The sequence below is a fragment of the Paramormyrops kingsleyae genome, chromosome 14 (genome assembly GCF_048594095.1).
Source record: "Paramormyrops kingsleyae isolate MSU_618 chromosome 14, PKINGS_0.4, whole genome shotgun sequence".
NCBI classification, from domain to species: domain Eukaryota; kingdom Metazoa; phylum Chordata; class Actinopteri; order Osteoglossiformes; family Mormyridae; genus Paramormyrops; species Paramormyrops kingsleyae.
In genome coordinates, this window is record NC_132810.1 from 15,015,024 (window position 1) to 15,033,870 (window position 18,847).

An 18,847-nucleotide genomic window follows, 5' to 3' on the forward strand; every position below is an offset into this window, starting at 1 on the left:
ACACTGATAATTAGCCCGTTTTGCAGCACAGCTGACCCACACAACAGCTGCTTTGTCTCCAACCTTTAATAATGATTTTGCCTGATTCCGGATTATGTTTTACGTATCAGTGCCTGACAATCAAATTTGCCTCTGGAGAGTCAGTGCAGAGTGCAGCCTTTCAAAAGCAGGAGTATCACTGTTACTTTGCCAGCAGATGAATTTCACCACAGTCCACTCTGTGCACTTTTGGCCTGGCTGCTTGTGCTAAAGGATTGCAAATCTTTGTGAAACTTTTTTGTTCCTTTTACAATAACCAAGAGTACATTGTAGCCAACGTGGAATTTTATGTTTCCATGGCAATGCAACCTCCCAGGTACTTGGGAACTGTTCTGATTCCTCTGAGTCATGCTGGTTCTCTGTCTTTTCAAACCATTGCTGTCTGTCATGGGGCAGCTGCCCATTTGATGGACCATGAGTCCTTGTAGAAACAACAGCTTTATTTCAGTGCACTGAAATGGTATCATCTACATTTACCTCCTCCCAACAAAAAAAATGTGGAATATCGCTTATATGGCATACAAAACCAATGTTCTTGGGTATCTGATGTAAACATTGGGCTACTATTCAATAACACTGTAATAAAAATATAATTGAAATGAAGGATTTGTTGAATAAGATTGTTAAGATCCCTGGAGTTAATTGCCCCACGGAATTTAATCAGTATATGAATCTAAATTGGTTTTGAAATGTATGATGAAAAAAATGTATCTTCAGATTGATGCTGATGGGATTGACGCTCAGAGTTGTCAAATGAAGCCCTGCCTTGGCGTCATGTCCAGCTGGGGTCTTCAGGGTTCTGTCCTGGGTCGATCGGCACCCGCGTGGCAGAAACTCACCCTTATGAACTCTGGACAGGCCAATTTCTCACATTAATTTTCCTCAGGCAGGTTGGGGGGTGACACTGTAGAGAAGAGTGATCACTTCAAAACTTTTCCATTTTCTTCCCTTGTCCCATCCATCCATCTGTCTGCCCATCCATCCATCCATCCAGTTATTAGTCCACTCAGCTTAGCTATGGTTGTGCTGTACATGATGGTCATGTTCCTGGGACTCTAGGCTCTTCATCACCCTTTTCTCTGATCTTTGGATCTGGGTCCAGTCAGACTAGCAGCGAACCCTGAAATAAAAAAGAGGCGATTGTGTATTATGTATGTGTCAGTGTATGTGTTGTGCATTCGCCTGCTTGCACGTGCAGATGCGCGTGTGTGGGTACAGCCCCTCTCCCTGCCGCCCCTCTCCCAGCCGCCGGCTGCTCCCGCAGCAGGGGGTGAAGGGGGGGCTGCTGGGGAGCGCATATCCTTCACACATTGGCTCCTAATTACGCCCGCTTAGGATGATGACATCGCCGTGTGCAGCCACACACGCAAATGCACAAACGCCACACATGCAGTGATTGATGAATGGAATGCAGGAGTGCTGAGTGCGGGAAGGTGAAGCTGACCTGTGCACGATGCCTTCAGCCTAATCCACTGCCATGTAAACTCCACGTGAGCGAGGAATTAAACTCCCATGATTAAACCACACACTCTCCATGAGGTGCAAAGGCCTGATCTGGCTTCACACAACGGGAATAATTATCGGAGTTTCTTCAGTCTGCTCATTAATTTTAATCCTTTTTGGCTACCAAATACTTTGGAGTCAAATTCATTTTCAGCAGGTCCTTTGCAGCTGTGGGGGAGGGGCATTCGCAGCAGAGCCCTCTGACTGGCATTTATTATTTATTTATCTTGTCAGCGTCAGCCTCTTCGGTGGTTGAATGTTGAAAACAGCCTGTTCCTGATTTTTACAATGAAATTTCACCTGGGGTTACTCCTATTTGACACAGGAAGACCACTGAATAGTTGATAAACCACAACCCCCCCACCATGCATCACCTTAGCAGAGAATGGCTGAGAGCCAGGTGGAATGACCCCACCCTACGTTCCCTGGTCGGGCATCCAATCATCCTGCAGTGATGCGTTTGGTCTGCGTTATCGGAAATCTTCTTCCTATATTTTTTTATTTTTGCTGGCCTGATGTTAATTATTCCAGTCTCGGGAAAGAGCAGCTTTACAGGAGTGAAGACAGAGCCCTCTACAAAAAAGCCAAATGCCGGCTGGAAAAGGGGATCAGAACAGCCAAAAACAGAGACTCTAAAAAGCTAGAAAAACAGTTACTAGCTAATCACTCCTATTCAGTGTGGAAAAGCTTGCAAGAGATGATACAAAAAGATATTGTCACCCTCCACTGAGGATCGTCAACTTGCCAACGATCTTAACACGTTCTACTGCTATTTTGAAAGGGATGTTCCAGGTCTGTCACCTGCTCACCATTCATCAATACCACACACCATACAGCCATTATCCTCAGCAATGCCTTCACCTCCACCATTATCTGTGAAAAAGAGGTGAACAGCCTATTCAATAAGCAGGAAACAAAGAAAGCATCTGGCCCTGATGCTGCATCTCCAGCCTCCTTGAAGTATTGTGCCGATGAGCTGGCACCAGTATTCACAGGCATCTTCAGTCAATCTCAAAACCTCTGCATTGTTCCAGCCTGCTTCAAAGGTTCAACAGTCATACCAGTTCCCCAAAAAACAAAAACTCATGGCATGAATGACTACAAGGCACCCTGACATCAGTAGTCACAAAGACTCTTGAAAGACTGGTGCTTGTCTACCTGAAATCCATTACAGTCTCCCTGTTAGACCCTCTGCAATTGTGTATAGGACAAACAGGTCTGCAGACGATGCTGTCAGCATAGTGCTCCACTTCATCTAACAGCATGTGGAGTCTCCTGCAACCTAAGTCAGGAACCTGCTTATCAATTTTAGTTCTGCATTCAATACTATAATCCCATCTCTGTTAGAAACCAACCTTATACAGTTAACTGTTCCTGGTGCCACATGCCATTGGATTACTGACTTTGTGACTGACTGGAAACGCGAGCATGTGAGGCTGGGGATGATCACCTCGGACTCCTTGACCCTCAGGGCTGTGTATTGTCTCCTCTGCTCTACTCCTTACGTACAAATGACTGTACTTCTGGAGACACATCTGTAAACCCTCTGAAGTTTGCAGATGACACTACATTAATTGGTGTCATACAAGATGGAAATAAATCAGTGTACAGGCAGGAGGTGGCCCGGCTGGTCTCTTGGTGCAGCCGAAACAACCTGAAGACCGTGGAGATGGTTGTGGACGTTAGGAGACGACCCCGCCAACCACTTCCCCTCATCATCAGTGGCACAGAAGTAATCCAAGTAGAATCATTCAAATTCCTTGGGACCACAATCTCACAAAACCTGAAATGGGAGGTCAAAACTGTCTCCATCATCAATAAGATCCAACAGACGATGTTCATTCTCCGATAGCTGAGGAAATTGAAGCTGCCACAAACACTGCTGCTGCAGTTTTACACTGCTGTCATACAGTCTGTCCTTACACCCTCCACGACTGTCTGGCTTGGTTCATGCACTGTGAGGGAAAAGGCAAAACTTCAGAGCATCATCTGCTCAGCAGAAGAGACCACTGGGTGGAATAGCTCTACAACAACAGGTGCAGGAAAAGAGCAAAGGAGATCACCACTGAGCCAACACACCGGCCAATTCCATCTTCAGGGGAGAGATAGACTGATAAAACTAGAGCTACAAGGCAGAGAGAAGCTTCTTTCCAAGGGCTACGATGCTCCTCAGTGACGGATCACATGGATCTCCATCCCAGTAACATAACATGCTGCATTGGCAGATTGAAGATTAATATACTTATGCCTAATCCCACAAAACAGGATAAGAGCAGTGATATTGTTCAGTACTTAGTACTGTGTATATTGCTAATCTTGACACACAGTGTACATTGCCTAACATTCAGAAATCTCTTTAGTTAATGCAACTAGTTTAATGTAAAAAGTTTGCCGCAGCCACACTGTGAAATTGTAATTCATAGCTTAGTACGTCATACTGTATTCCATTTTTTTGTTACATGCTGAATGTTGCACAACCATTAGCGATCTCACTATCTAATGCACTGACTCACTTTGGTTACAGCTAGTTTGTATAGAGATTTAGAGTATACAGCCGCGGGGAAAAGAAGGGACCACAGCACAACGTTTTGTTTCATTCATTTCTCAATTTATGGGTGAACATCTGTGAATAATACTTTTCATGAGAAACTGTCGTATAAGTTAACATTCATCTCTGGCATTAGAATGTCCCATCTGCCCTCTACCTGGCTGGTTTCTGGTTATTCCCAGTGTCTCCTGCTTCACCTTGTTCTTGTGCACTGCTGTCTTAGACATTTTGAATCTGGAAGCAACCTGCTGCTCAATGTAGCCTCTGCAGGACCAGGATCAAACTAGGATGGTCTCTTAATGTTTGTGGCTGTATATATTTACTGTTTGCATTATTGCAGTGTGGTTTATTTAATACTTTATTTAATTATTTAACGTTTATTGTCTTGTTTGCATTGGAGCGAGACGTCAAGTCAAATTCCTTGTGTCACTGTACTTGGCCAATAGAACTGATTCTGATGATTTTCTTAACATGGCTGTTTTGTGTATCTTCTTAGCTCCTTTGTAAGATTACCTCCCAAATGAAATGCAGTATTCCGTGCTGGGAATGGTGCGGCACACGCCGGCATACAGTGCGCTGGGAATGGCAGACGCCTTCCAGCCCCACCTTCTGTGACGCCCAGCATTCCATCTTTCAGCATTATCTGTCATTTTACTGCGACGTCCTGCTGCTGTTTCTCTGTTCATGATCCGCACAGGTAAATGCTGTCCAACTGAATTCAGTTGAAAAGAACATGGCACCCACAGCTACATGAGGCGGGCAGCCCGTCCAGCGTTCTGTGTCAGGCCATCCCTGGGGGGTTGTCATTGTTTATTTTGAAGCAGCGTTTACCTGCCTGCTCTCACCTCAGTGTGTGCATGTCTGACATTGCAGGATTCGATGTGTCGGCTTGTTGATCTGGAACTTTGATCTTTTAAGAGCAATGTGATGGTCCACCCCCCAATGGGAGTGTGTTTCTGTGCCACCCCCACTCCACAGACAGGGTTGGCAGCCTGACATGGGGTGAGATATCGGTGCCCTGCCTCGGCAGAGCTGTCTGTGAGGCCGTATAGGGGCAGGTTGTGGTCGGCCCAGGTTCCTCCAGACACGCTTCTGGTCAGTGTGTGCCTGGGTTTGATGCTAATCCTCCTGCAAGTACACTTCACAGCGATGATGAAGATGAAGATGATTATGGTAATTAAGAAGGGTTAAGAAGCACAAACTGGGTGTCTGCCTCAGTGCATTTGTAAGAAGGACTCGTGTGTTCAGCTGCTGTGCGAAAGAAGTGTGTCTACAGGAAGCATCATGGGGTGACAGTGCAGCATCAGTCATGCATCACATGTGGCTCGTCAGTGATCAAAATCTATTGTGATGTGGAGAGTTTATGGTAGCTGTTCTCCTGTTTGTTTGCTCACTTGGGAATGACTGCATGGATATTGAAATTTTGAAATATTGTAATTCTATCTGCCTAGTAGGAATCCGAAAGCTCAAATATCCACAGGGTTTAGATTGCAGATCCAAGTTGCCCTGGCTGCTGGCACTGAGACAGGGGACCTTTTCACTTTGGTTCATTTGGAAAACAGCCTGTTAGAGAGTGAGAGGCGAACGGGGAACTGTGTGGTTACATGGTGACACCAAGGACGGTGCTGAGAGACCTTTGGAGAGCACTGTGGGGGCCAGGCGGCTGTGCCTTAGGACTTCCCTCTGCACACTGCGCCTCACAAACGCCCTTTAAGTGTGTGTGTATACATATATGTAAACACAGAGAATTTGTTTTCAGAGGCCAGGAGCTGCGGACCCGCCGGCGACAGTTGCTAGCGACCGCTGACGGGTGCGAGAACCTGCTTCCATTCAGGCGCGACGCGCGGCAGTGCGAGCAGCGAGTGAAACGGTATCCGCGGGGAAGTGGGAGGAAACCGCCTCGCCGGGATCCGCGCCTCGGATAGGGTTACCGGCGAGGCCCCGCCCCCCTGTCTGGGGTGTTCTCAGCCCCTCGGCCGCTCGCAGAAAGAGCCCTCACCAGCTCGCCAGCGCACACACTGGAGAGCGGGCGGCAGAAGATGGCTGACTTAACCGGGCATCGCGGACCTCCAGCGGCATCATCATCGCGACTGACGGCCGCCGCTGCCCGCTTCTGAAGCGGCCCCCTCCGAGACACCCCCCCAAGCCCCAACGCACCCCCACCCCGCCCCCCCGCCACCACCGCCGCCTGACACCCGTCTAGGCTTGCCCACCACCGCAAATATTGACAGAAATAATAGGGGAAAATGGCAGAGATGGAGAAAGAGGGCAGACCCCCGGAAAATAAAAGGAGCAGGAAACCGGCTCACCCAGTGAAGAGGGAAATCAACGAGGAGATGAAGGTACGGTCGGAGTGGCCGCTCGCCTCGCCCGTCGTGTCATTTGTGCGGAAATAAAGAAATCGCAAAGTGTCGCTTGTCATTTTCACGGATGCGCTGCGCGCCTCAGCTCCGCCACCAGGCTTTGAAACAGGCTAGAAATCACAAGTCCCTTAGATAAACTGGATAATTGGCCAACTTTGATTTTTTTTCGTCCTCTTGCATGCTTGTTGGCTGTATGTGCGTGCTTTGTTTACGTGGCTCAGTCTCAGCACAGCGGTCTGCGCTTCTTTCCACGTTCCCCCCACCGACGAAGTACCCTTCCTTTTGTAGTAACCAAAACGCAAGTTGAATGACAACGGATCTTTGCCTTTACGTAGGTTACACATAGGCGCACTCCGTCCCCTGTTTCTCTGCGGTTCATGAACACCGTTGTCCTGTCAAACGACTGCTTACAAATTTCTTAATGTTGCAGTAATCGTCCTTTTCCTTTCCGTTGCTCCTTTCGAGTTAGTGGAAATTTCAGTGCGTCAGTCTCAGCAGGAGCGTTGCCGTCGCTACTCTCAGTACTACGCACTACAACCGCTGCAAAAAAAAAAAATGTCGATGGCGTTAAGACAAGACGAGGGGGATCTGAGGCGTGAAGGGAGGTGTACTTTTCGTTTTCATTTTGACACGTTTCTCCGTGACCGGCACCGTCGTGTACGCCAGCGGAGCGATGCCAACCCAGCTGTGGTGGCGGAGGAGCGCTGGAGGCGAGCTTTCCAGATGTGCACCCGCCCGCACGCCTCGCACAGGGGCGCATTGTTCCGCCCGGATACGCTCAGGCTCAGGACTTGCGAGCGGTTTTCCCCGCGCACGTTGTCTGTCGATCTTTTTTATTTGTGTTGATGGGTGAATGTGACAAAGCGTGGAATTTGTGGGAGGAATCGGAGCGGCTTTGTCTACGGGTGTTCTCATTGTTTGTACACATCGGCTGCCCCCAGGGGTGGGACGGACGTGGGCTATCTCTTATTTAAAGCCCGATGTTGTCTTACGGCACGCCTGCATCATATCAGAGTGAAACATTGTATCCCGTATAATTCACGTCCACTAAGGAGGAGGGGGGGGGGGGGCTTTATTTGCCTGTTTGTGAAGTGGCCGCCTTCACCGTCGTAGTAGCTTTTCGTCTCCAAACACCTGCCAGAGGACAGTCACTTGTGGGGGTGCCTACTCTGGCGCCGGGGGTCCCCCATCCATACTGACCTGCGGGAATCGGTGCGTACTGCCCCCTCCTCCCCTGGACCGTTAATGATTCAGTGGAGCTTTCTCTTGTCATGTATGTCTAATCCAAATATATGAAAAGACTGGCATATTGTATAACGGATCGTGACAGCGCTGGTCACACGCGCTGCTGCCGCGAGGAAGTCCGCTCTGCAAGCAGCGTCCGTTTCATTGCGCGTTCCATCGGCGAAAGGAGCATTTTGCAGTTTGCCGCCGTTAAGATCGCCGAGACCACGAATCACCGTCGCGTGTTGTGCTCAGACAGAGAAAATGCGTCTAAACGATAAATACGTCGTGCTGGTTGTAACTTTGTAGCGGATCCTGAGAAAGGAAGTGCGGTCTTTGTGCAAACTATATGAATTTTTCGCTATCCACCGGGTGTAGAATTACGAATTAACTAATTTTAATAAAAACATGTGAAATGTTATCCATGCTTGATATAAAGGCGGCCTGTTCTGAATCTGGAGGGATTGTTTTGTGTATTTTGGCCACGGTTCCCGCTGCGGTTTGGGAGATAGTTAGTTCTTCTACAGCAGATGTTTGCCTAAACCACCGAGAAGAAACAAAAACAACGTTGTGTGAACGGGAATATCTCCACAGTATTTTTCTAATGCGATAATAACATTAAAGACGCCTGAATATATCTGACGGATGACTTTTTCTATGTCTTGTCTTATGTGCACTTGGCGAATGCCAAAGCAAATGCTGAAATATTACTGCTTGAGAATTTAGTTAAATCGCAAAGTGAATTTACCCTCCTTATTTAATCACTTCAGACATTTCTGACGGTCCGGTCCAGTGCGCTGTAAAGATTGTAAACATGTAAACAGGCACGTCTAAACCCTCATTTGCAGCCCAGATTCAGGCTCACGTTAAAACAAGACCAGACGTTACTGCATTGAGGCGAACTTTTTTTTTTTTTTTTTTTTTTTTAAAGTAGAACTGCGTACATCAGCTGCTTGTGTAAATTCAACGCTCTCTGATTCCTGTCCGCGCTACATTAGTAGTGTCACTTCTGCTGTGTACGGTGTCCAGGTCCAGTACACCACTCCAGCGAACAAACCAGGATCTCTAATAGGACTTTGAATGCAGAGTGTTTTAATGGCTATGCCACCTCTTGTCTCTGTATATTGTGGTCCATCCTTCTCCTTTATTCTGTATATACTCCGATTTTGTCACGAAAGCTTGCCGGCATCTTGGGCACGATAGTGGAGCACTCCCCTGCCCTCCTGAACTTGCAGAAGGTTGTGGATTTGAGACCCAGGTGAGTGTTCTTATCGATGCAGGTCGTTGAAGCCCTGCAGCCGGCAGCTGTGATGGGGGTGTCTGGCACTGCTTGTGGGCGTCTTTCAGAGAAGGAGGCCGACAGGCACCTCCAATGCGTCAAGCTGGAGTGCCAGTCCTGGGGGTGGGAAGGCTCAGCCCCAGGAGGGTGTGTGCATGCAGCCCACCAGCCCCGCCCCTGACCATGGGGGGGCTCCCTCTCTGCTGCCCTCCCTGTCATGGCTGCTCTCACTTCACTCGCACATGGTCCCGCTTCTCAGACACTGAGTGGGATTTGAATGGGCATTCAGTGGCACGATGCCCCCTGTCGTTTGTCCTCTGCGCTCGGGGCACCCACCCCCCTTAACAGACCTGTTTCCTGGGTTACACGGGGGGGCACAGCCTGGTCCCCGCACAGCTTTTCACTTTAGGTAAACATTTCAACTTTGGACTGAGCTGATTAATTCCCTGCCTGAGGTAATTCAGGCTTGGTTGCTTGCTCAGACGTTTCAAAGTGCGGCAAGAGCAGAGTCCACCCTGGTCAGCCAAAGCCGGGACACCTGTGCTGATGTATATGCCATCGCCGTCACCTTTGACCCCTGTGAAAGGCCCCTCCCTCAGATATTCTGCTGTACTCACACTCACCTGGAACAGACTGCGTTCAGCTCAGGTTTCTGTGCTTTTCTCTAAGAACTGCACATGTTTGTTCATTTAGCAATAAAATAAATGATGGGGCCAGACTGCCCAGTGCCGCATGTGGCTTAGCGGTTAAAGGAAGCAGACCCCCATCCAAAGTTAACTTGTTCAAATCCCAGCAGGTCAACTACTGTTGAATAAAACTCCTAATATGAATCACTTTTATTATAGTTCCAGCTACAGTAAAGGGTAACATAAAAAAATAGTTGATTATGTATGTTGGTGAAGTTATACCACCTGTTAAGTGTCTAAATAATGACAGTGATCCTCAGCAGGACAGCTTGGCTGTACAGGGGATGGACAGACAGCTTGTCTTGCTGTGCTCTCTTCCTGATTTGTGTAGGGCCTGGTCGCTCCCCTGCTCTGGATTTGGCTGCTGCTAACATGCTGCCCCAGCCTGCTCCACACAGTCATGCTGCTTTAAATAGCTCCGCCCTGGTCGGTGTGTGACAGCTGAACGCACCCACACGGTGTGAGGTATGCCCCTCCTCCTCCCTCAGTGGCCACGCCCCATCCTCCATCCTTCCCTACCGCACTCCTGGCCGACGGCCAAGAGAAGTGCATCCAGGTCAAGGTGCGGCTGTCTGGCATTGTCTGTGGCCCGACATGTCCAGCACCAGCCTGAATGGGGCCCGGGGGCCCGTCCCAGCATGCCGTACTGGATTCCATAATTCCACTGTGTTCAGGAGGCCATTCAGAAGGCTCTGCATTCTTCAGGCATTGCTTCAATGTACCAAGTGGCTCTTGGTTCGTTTAAAACATTTTCTAAAAAAGCGTGTTCTTCCCCTCCCTCCTGCCCTCTCTCTCTACTCTCTCTCTTCCTTATTAAAAAAAGCAAACGGAACACAATGTGCTCTTGAGATGGCTCATACCTAGAGAAACTAAACAGTCTGACTGTGTTTCCTTCATCTGAACTGCTTTCATCTGGACCGTGGTAAAATAAGCCGCAGTAAGTAATCGGGGGGTAAAGTGAGGAGAGAGGAATGTATACAGCGCCGGGCCGTGCGGGCTGTAAAAACCGTAACCCGAGCAGCAGAGCGGCGTCGGATATCAAGGCTGGAAGGTAGGGGGAATGAAAGGCGAGCGGGGGGGGGGGGGGGGGAGAGGGGCGAGCGAATGGAAAAGTGGACCTGGAAAGCATCGGAGGAGGGCCCCTCAGGGAAACTTGGCCAGGGATTAGGGAATTTTATTGCGGTGTACTGTGACCTACTCCGGTTTCTGCCCACACGGCGTCAGATTTCCCATGTCCCCCACTCATCCCCCCCTCCGGGTCACTCGTAGAAAGGGGCTGCCGGAGAGGCTTTTTTCACTCAGGGTAATAAAAAGGACAGCCATGTTGCTGGCTCCTCCCGAAGTGCAGTGTTTGCTCCATGTTTGCAGGGAAAAACAGAGTGTCAGGACTTACTTTCCCCACAGCAGGAGGTGCCAGTGATCCTGCTGAAGCATCTGTTCTGAGTGTGAATGGTGATGTGTTGTTACTCTGATTGTGAATGGTGATGTGGTGTTACTTTACTATGATTGTGAATGGTGATTTGGTGTTACTTTACTATGATTGTGATTGGTGATGTGGTGTGGTGTTATTTTACTCTGATTGGTGATGTGGTGTCACTTTACTATGGTTGTGAATGGTGATGTGGTGTTACTGTGATTGTGAATGGTGATTTAGTGTTAATTTACTATCACTGTGAATGATGATGTGATGTGGTGTTACTGTGATTGTGAGTGGTGATTTAGTGTTACTTTACTCTCACTGTGAATGATGATGTGATGTGGTGTTACCCTGATTGTGAATGGTGATTTGGTGTTCCTTTCATTGTGAATCAGAGCTGAACGATTTGGGGGAAATATCTAATTGCATTTTTTAGGACAGATATTGTGATTACGATTTGATTTGTGATATAATTTTTTAAAAGTCAAACTTCAGTTCAACGTTCAGTGTGTAATAGATTTAAAACATGTGACGCAGTATTACTACATGAGATACCATCAAAATATTAACTGGTCTATATTGTAATGCAAGGATGAGAACTTAAAGATATAAATTGCTTCCAACATGAATTTATTGCTTTTTTAAATTAGCAAAGAATAAACATAAAACAATTACCAAAAATGCTGTGACTATGTTAAATAAAGTAATAATACTAATAAAAATAAAACAATTCCAGTAAGAAAAACACAGCAGGGGTCTTGCAGCTAGCGCTGCTTGGAGCCCGAATAACGGGACCTTTCTGTAAACAACCTCTGATAATGATACAGGCAGCTAATTCACTTACAGCTCAGCAGCAGAATCAATATCTTTTCGCACCACGATTGTAACGTTTTACTTGGGTTTTACCTGTTTGTTGTGTGTGGACATTTACACAGTCTCCTTGGGCCACTTCTGATTGGTGAGAATGACTGCCCCACAATGAGAATGGCATGAATATCAAAAGATATTCTCATGACAGTTATAAACTATGGGTCAGATGTGCTGTGTAATGCATAACCTGCATCGCAGCCATTGCCATTTGCTAATTGCGCTGTTTCAATTTGAAATTGATGTCGTTCAGCTCTATTGCGAATTGTAAATTTTTGTTACTTAACTCTGAGTGTGATTGGTGATTTGACGTTACTTAACTATGTGAATTGTGATGTGGTGTTATTCTGATTCCGAATGGTGATTTGGTGTTACTCTAATTGTGAGTGGTGATTTGGTGTTCCTTTACGCTGACTGTGAACGGTGATTGGGTGATACTCTGTGAATGGTGGTCTGGTGTTGATTGTGAATGGTGATTGGGTGAAACTTGGTGCTGTGATTGTCAATAGTGATTGGGCATTACTCTGATTGTGGAATGGTGAATGGGATTTTCAGTGTTACTCTGTGAATAGGGTTTCATTGTTACGTTGATTCTGAATAAACATTTGGTGTTACTTTACTCTAATTCTGAATGGGGTTTCTGTGATGATTTTCTCTCTGAATTGGTCATGCTGAGGCTGCGCCTGTGCTCATGACACACGGTTCTGATGCTTTCACCCCCTCTGTGGATCTCAGGCAGGTGGATCTCCCATCTTCGGTGACTGAGGCAGGGACAGAGAGACAGAGCACTGCCTGTGAGACCACACATGGTTCCTGAGGGTTCCCGACCGAAATGTGGTTACATTTCGCTACACAAAACTTAGCCAAGTGAAATAATAGGAATGTGGTCGCATATTTAACATAATACAGTAATTCATCTGGGGTTTGATATCCCTTCCCTTGATTCCCTTTTTTTAGAGGACAGAGTTGTTCTTTATAACAGGCAGTGACTAATAAATGCTTTGGAGCAAATCCGTTATGCTACCCACTGTGCCTTCCAGCAGCACTTGCATTCTGAATTGTTACATCAAATGGTTTTCTCCATAAGAAACATGTGACCTGAAAGCTTGGCTCTGATTGGTTCAGGGGTGACGAGCTGGCCATCACCACCAGGACTCTGTGGGTCTCTAGACAGCCGCTCAGGTGCTGCAGGCAGATCACATTGCCAGAGTCACTTGTTATCGTTTATTTCTTTCTGCACAGTAAAGGTTGGGAATTAGCTTGACCGCTCATGTGCAAAAGGTTAAACAGGAACTAGGCAAATGAAACTGACCTGATAAACAAGAATGGCAGCCATATTATAGATGTTTATTCTCTTTAGGTTATTGAAGTTTATGCTTCTTGTCTTTATTTTATTTGTCTGTACCTTTGTTAGTAAGTTATTGAGTGCATTTATTTCTTTGTAGGAGCATTTTGGGAAATGGAGCTGAGTCTCTACAAACCTCCTGCCACAGCAGCCAAACTTTACTTTTTATTTTTCTAGCTGTATGTTTCTGAAAATACTTAATACATTGGTGACTAAGTTTAAGATTAAAATGAGTTTATATTTTTTAGTATTACATTGCTAAGCTTTCTTAACATCCACTAAAATTGCTCTTAACCCTTTGATTACTGCACACAGTATTCCTCTGAGCCTCACAGTGGACACCTAGTGGCTGAATTGAGGGACTGCAGCTGCATGTCACTGTCAGTGACGGGGCCGGACCGGTACTTGAGGAAAAGCTGTCAAAGTCCCCGGAGCAGAGAGGACAGAGGCATGCATGTGGCATTTTAACCCAGCCCTGGCATTGATCACCCCAGCGTTGTGTGACTGCTCCTGTGCTGCAGGAAGATGTCTGATCAGCGCTTGATTGTGGCTGATCATTAATCATGTCTTCGGGTTTCCCTGCAAAGGCGCTGTCTTGACGTTGTGTTGATACCACCCTTTGTTGGCCCCCATACCTCCATTTAATGAATAATATACTATTTGTCTGAATGAAGATGGTTTGAGTAGAAAGTTGAAAAAAAAGTCTCCTTTATTTGTGTGTTCAGCATTACCTCTGTCTTTGACTAAATCTTGCTTTATTATTGAAATCTGTTCAATACTGTGCATGAAAATAGGTAAAAACACAAACAATTAGTGGATAAACAAGCACTACTGACTTGAACTGGACTTCAAAGATGTGCAAGTTATTTTAACCACGAAAAGTGCATAGGTTTAGGAAATTTGCTCTCCTTCAGTGTGAAAATGGGTGGTTCAATAATATAGAGACTAAGACATTCAGCCCTGGGATAGTCAGTGTGGTCGTGGAGCAGGGCGGTGGGAGCCGTCCCTGTCCCGGACCCCTTGGTAAGTGAGGTGAGCGGAAACGCGGCCCGGCCGGAGGAGCATAGTGGAAGCTTTTTACCATTATTTCAGGAGGTAAAAATGGTGACACGGGGCTTCATCCACTCTTTATTAGGGCTTCCTAAGTCCAGCACAGGATGGTCAGACGTGTGTCACTGCATGGCTTGATGTTTGGCTGTGATTGACCGATTTCTGTGTGATCGACAGGCGCCACTTGACCGTAACCAAATGACCCGTGTTTCATCAGGTGTGCGCGTGGCGAACTCAGCGGCATGCAGGCGGGGTCAGCGGTCTCCATGGCAACCTGTCCACCTCCATGGTGAGACCCGCCGTGTGTGAGATGGAGGTTCTGGGTTGGAAGAGCTTCTCTTTCTGTCTTTTAAAGAGTTTCTGTGGAGTTTCTTTGGGATAGGGGCAGAGTGGTGGCTCTGAGGCTAAGGATCTGAACCAGCAGTCGGATGGTTGCTGGTTTGAATCCCGTGAATGCCAGGAGTGATCTTACTCTGTTGGGCCCTTGAGCAAGAACCCTAACCTGCAATTGCTTCATCCTGGGTATGACGTTAATCTGCATCCAGCCTTTCAAGGAGGTCCTTCAACTTACAGGGAAAATTTGGGGGTTGGTGGCAGGATTGGCACTCTAACCACCGGAAAAAAACTCACACTGTTCCATTCGGACTAGTGTAGTGCTGAGGTATCACCGGCTGCACTTGGGTTCTCATCTCTGAGGTGGTTCGCTGTGTGGTGGGTGTGGCATCGCGCTATAATCAGCGTGCGCTCCTTACCTCTCTCCTCTCCTCTGGAGTCCGTGTGAGCATGAGGTCCTTGGTGGTGTGGTGTTCTGCGTGGCTGTGTTCCTCGGCATGAAGGTAATGCTTTCCCTGCTCCTGAACTGGTGTACAGCAGAGGTCCGGTCACAGCGGGACAATGTTTTCTTTGTGTCCAAGCAGAGAGATAGGTTCAGTGTCAGAACCGAACGAAAAGTCCTTCTGTCGCAGGACGATGCTTCTCGTCTTCTTTGTCTTGGCAGGACACTGGGGTTGTGGTTACAGGAAGCAGGTGAGGAGGCATCAGGCGTGGGGGGGGGGGGCTGTCCTCATGTGATAGGTCCTGATCCGGTTCGGCCCACCCCGCCCCCTTCCTGCTCACCCAGCCTGACTGCACTTTGGTGCCCATGGAACACCTAAGTTTCGTGTTCCGTGCTCCACGCCCCGTTCCCACTCCGGTGACCTTTTCTCACATCTGACACGTTGTTCCCGTAGTCCAGGTACCGGAGCTCAGGTCAGCCAGGGCTGATGTTTCCCCTGACGGATTGTGTTCGTGGAGGTCCAGTGCAGGGCTGAGTGCTTGGCTCTGCTTAGATGCCGGGATACTATGAGCGGCTTGTGGCTGGGTGGTTGGGGGGGGGGGGCGGGGGACGGACCAGAGATTAAATTCACTGCTACAGACCAAATAACAGAAATGTTACATATGAGAGGCCTAAAAACTAACACATGAGGTCTGCAGGGGTCTGAGGTGTGATGGAGCATCTTCAGATTTTTCAGATTTGACCCTTGATCTTTGGCGCCCCCTGTGTCCAGGCATGGAGGGTGCTCTGTCCGGGGAAAGCTGGCAGGATGAGCTACTGCCTGAGTTTGTATTTACAGGTCGCCACAAGCAGCCTGTGGCCTCCCGTCACTTTAATTCACTGCTTGAATAATGAAGGATGCAGGTTGTTGTAGCTCAGGCGGGGACCTGACATCCTTGCAGAAGGGGGTCGGATGCTGCCGACGGCTGGGCGGGGTCTCAGAGACCCACACGTGCCCCTGGCCCTCACATAGAGGGGCAGCCCATGATGACTCTCGTAACCCTGTCCCGAGCGAGGGGGGATGTGGGGCACTTCTGTCCAGCACTCTCTTTGGGAAGTCAGCCCAACTTGTGGATTCCATCCAACAAGTAATTCGATCCTCCGCAGGCCCAGGGTCAGTGCTGCCCCCACCCAATGCTAAACAACCCTCCCTAAGGGTTATGGGATTCCTGCAAGAAGGACGGGCTCCTCGCCGCCGCCGCACACGGACTGCGAAATATGTCCTTTTATTGTTGCAAAAATGGCAGGCTTCGGCGCAGTGATTAACTAGACCTGCAGCCCCCTGGGGGTTTAAACCCCACCAAAGCAGGGGCGAGCGGGAGGGGGTCGTTTGGGGGTGGGGGATCGCTGGCGTGCCGTCAAGCCTCGCAGTGGGTTTCTGCCTAATTGTATTCCATGCTAAAGGAGTATTAATCGAGGCGCTGGAGTGTGATGCCTCCCGTCTCGTGTCTGCGCCCCCAGAGCTTTGCTGAGAACACCATGAACGAGCTGCTCGGCTGGTACGGCTACGACAAGGTGGAGCTCCGCGACTCGGACGACCTCGACATCCGCAGCTACCCAGACGGGGAGGCCCGGCAGCACATCTCTGTCCTGAAAGGTACCGACCCGACGGGGGACGGGGGGGGGCAGGGATGAGGCCGCCAGCTTTCTGCTGTTTATATATTAATATATATCATAAAGCAGCGGACAGATCACAGCGTTTGCTGCCGTCCGCCAGAGTCTCCCTGAGCGCCGCCATTCGTCAGGAAGCAATTGGACTCTAATGAAGTGGCTAATTCATCGCAAGCCGTGGGAGAATGGCTGCTTTTTTGTTTGTAAATGACAGTATCAGCAGTGCCTCCTGTGGCGCTAATGAATTCAGTGTGTGCATGTCGGGTCCGCTTTGTAAGGGGGTTCTGCTGGACGTCGGCCCGACCCGCGTGGTGATGTCACTCGCTCCTCGGAGCCGGTCCGACATTACCTGGAGACGGAGCCTGGCTCCAACTTGCGTGGCCTCACTATTTATCAAGCACAGACACTGTGACATTTAGCCCCACCCATATTCCCTTATATGGGGAGAGAAAAACTAGCACTTTGCAGCCCACAGCCCTGTAGACTGACTCAGGCCAGGGTGAGAAATGCATGCTGGGATACAAACTTACATGATCATATAACTGTCAGCTCCTTAATTATTTTTCCTTGTGTTCAGCACCAGAAAACTGAAGTTTCTGAACAAAAACAATTTAATACTGCTTATTTCAGGCTGACTAACCTGAAATTTTGCTCATTTTTACATAAATGAGTTGCCGGATTTTAATTTTTTTTCCAATCAGCGCTACTCAGATGTGTAAAATTAAAGGCTGAAATCCTCCCCCAAAAACCGGGAGCCAGAGCATTAATCAGCTGCCAGTTTGAGTGCGAGACGTTTGGAAATGTCATCTTCCTGTCAGGGTGGTGGCTTGGGGACCCAGTGTGTCCTGCTGGGGCCCGGCGGCTCTTGGCAGCCATCATTTTCTCCTCGTTAGAGAGACACGTTAAGAAACGGACAGTGACCATGGTTACCAAATCTCACAAGATGGAGAAGAAAGTAACGTGGCTGCAGAATGTGATTAGGGTGCTGGTGGTGTGGCTGTGTTGGGGGCTTGATGGACACTGGTCCCTCTGTCACCACGGAGATCAGCGGTCAAAGGGCACCTCTATTATTCATCTGTTAGTGTGGATTGAGCAGCCTGTCAGTCAAGCTGCATGGCTGAAGGTGCATGAAACATGCTCAGTAAAATGTAATGAATGAAAGCTCAGATGGGTGGGGCCAGGAGCATGCTATCACTGGGGGGGGGGCGTCGGTGAGTTGCTCCGCCCACGTTCGCCCTTCTGGCTCGCTGGTGTTGATGCGATGTCATTTCAGACGACTCGCAGGCTGCAGGCCATCCATTCCAGGGCCTGCTTGCATTCACAGCTTCTTCATTGTTGTGGTTTTTACAGTCAGTTGTAACTAATTCATTCATCGCACATGTGCGAAACGCACACTCAGGCCGTCTGTGTTTCTGGGAGACGCTGCATTCTTAAACAGCTCCATCGCTGCAGATCGATGACGTGGCTCTGTAGCGGTGGGGCTTTCCTGTGGGCCTTGTTCCTCCGGCAGAGCCTGCAGAGTGAGTGATCATACCCACAATCCCCTGGGGTCTCAGGCAGACGCAGTGCCACAGCGGTGGCCAAGAAGACGCAGTGTTGGCATGAAATGTTTATTTATGTGAGGTTTATCTCTGTCGACAGCATGGCAGTCAGAGAACTTAACGGCCTTAAGTTAGATCCCAAGAGAGTCCTGCTGCTGTACCTTTGGATATTTCAGTGCTGTAATTTGCTCTGAAAGCTCTGCTTTTACCACAGAGCTGAGTGGCTCATCAATTGTCAATTTCTTGCAGAAAACTCTTTGCCAAAAGCCAAGACGCGGGACGAGGGTGCTGGCTCCCCGACAAACTCCAGTGGCTCCCATCACACATCAGTGTCACGCAACGGGACAGAGACCTCCACTGGGGCTTCCTCTTCCTCTGTCAGCGCCAAGGAGCACGGCAACATTCCCATCATCGTCCCTCTCATCCCTCCCCCGCTCATCAAGCCACCAGCAGGTGAGACTCCTTGGCCTGGACCCCACCTACATACTCAGGCCCCGCCCACACACACACACACACACACACACACACACACACCCTGTCCACATATCTGGACCCCACAC

The 18,847-nt window shown here is 48.6% G+C and overlaps 1 protein-coding gene across 13 annotated transcripts in view; it reads left to right on the forward strand.

The window, feature by feature from the left end:
• The window catches only part of sobpa (sine oculis binding protein homolog (Drosophila) a), a 72,168-nt gene that overhangs the window by 27,911 nt on the left and 25,410 nt on the right, over positions 1-18,847 (forward strand). For 9 of the 13 annotated variants that reach the window (XM_023834653.2, XM_023834651.2, XM_072699385.1 and 6 more), the window contains 3 exons: positions 14,539-14,610; positions 16,597-16,732; positions 18,537-18,740. In XM_023834653.2, the coding sequence (XP_023690421.1) occupies positions 14,608-14,610; positions 16,597-16,732; positions 18,537-18,740 (343 nt within the window). In that variant the 5' untranslated portion in view covers positions 14,539-14,607. Of the gene's footprint in view, positions 1-6,258; positions 6,433-10,407; positions 10,580-14,538; positions 14,611-16,596; positions 16,733-18,536; positions 18,741-18,847 lie in introns of those variants that run through there. The other 4 variants (XM_023834648.2, XM_023834649.2, XM_023834647.2 and 1 more) reach the window with 3 other exon arrangements.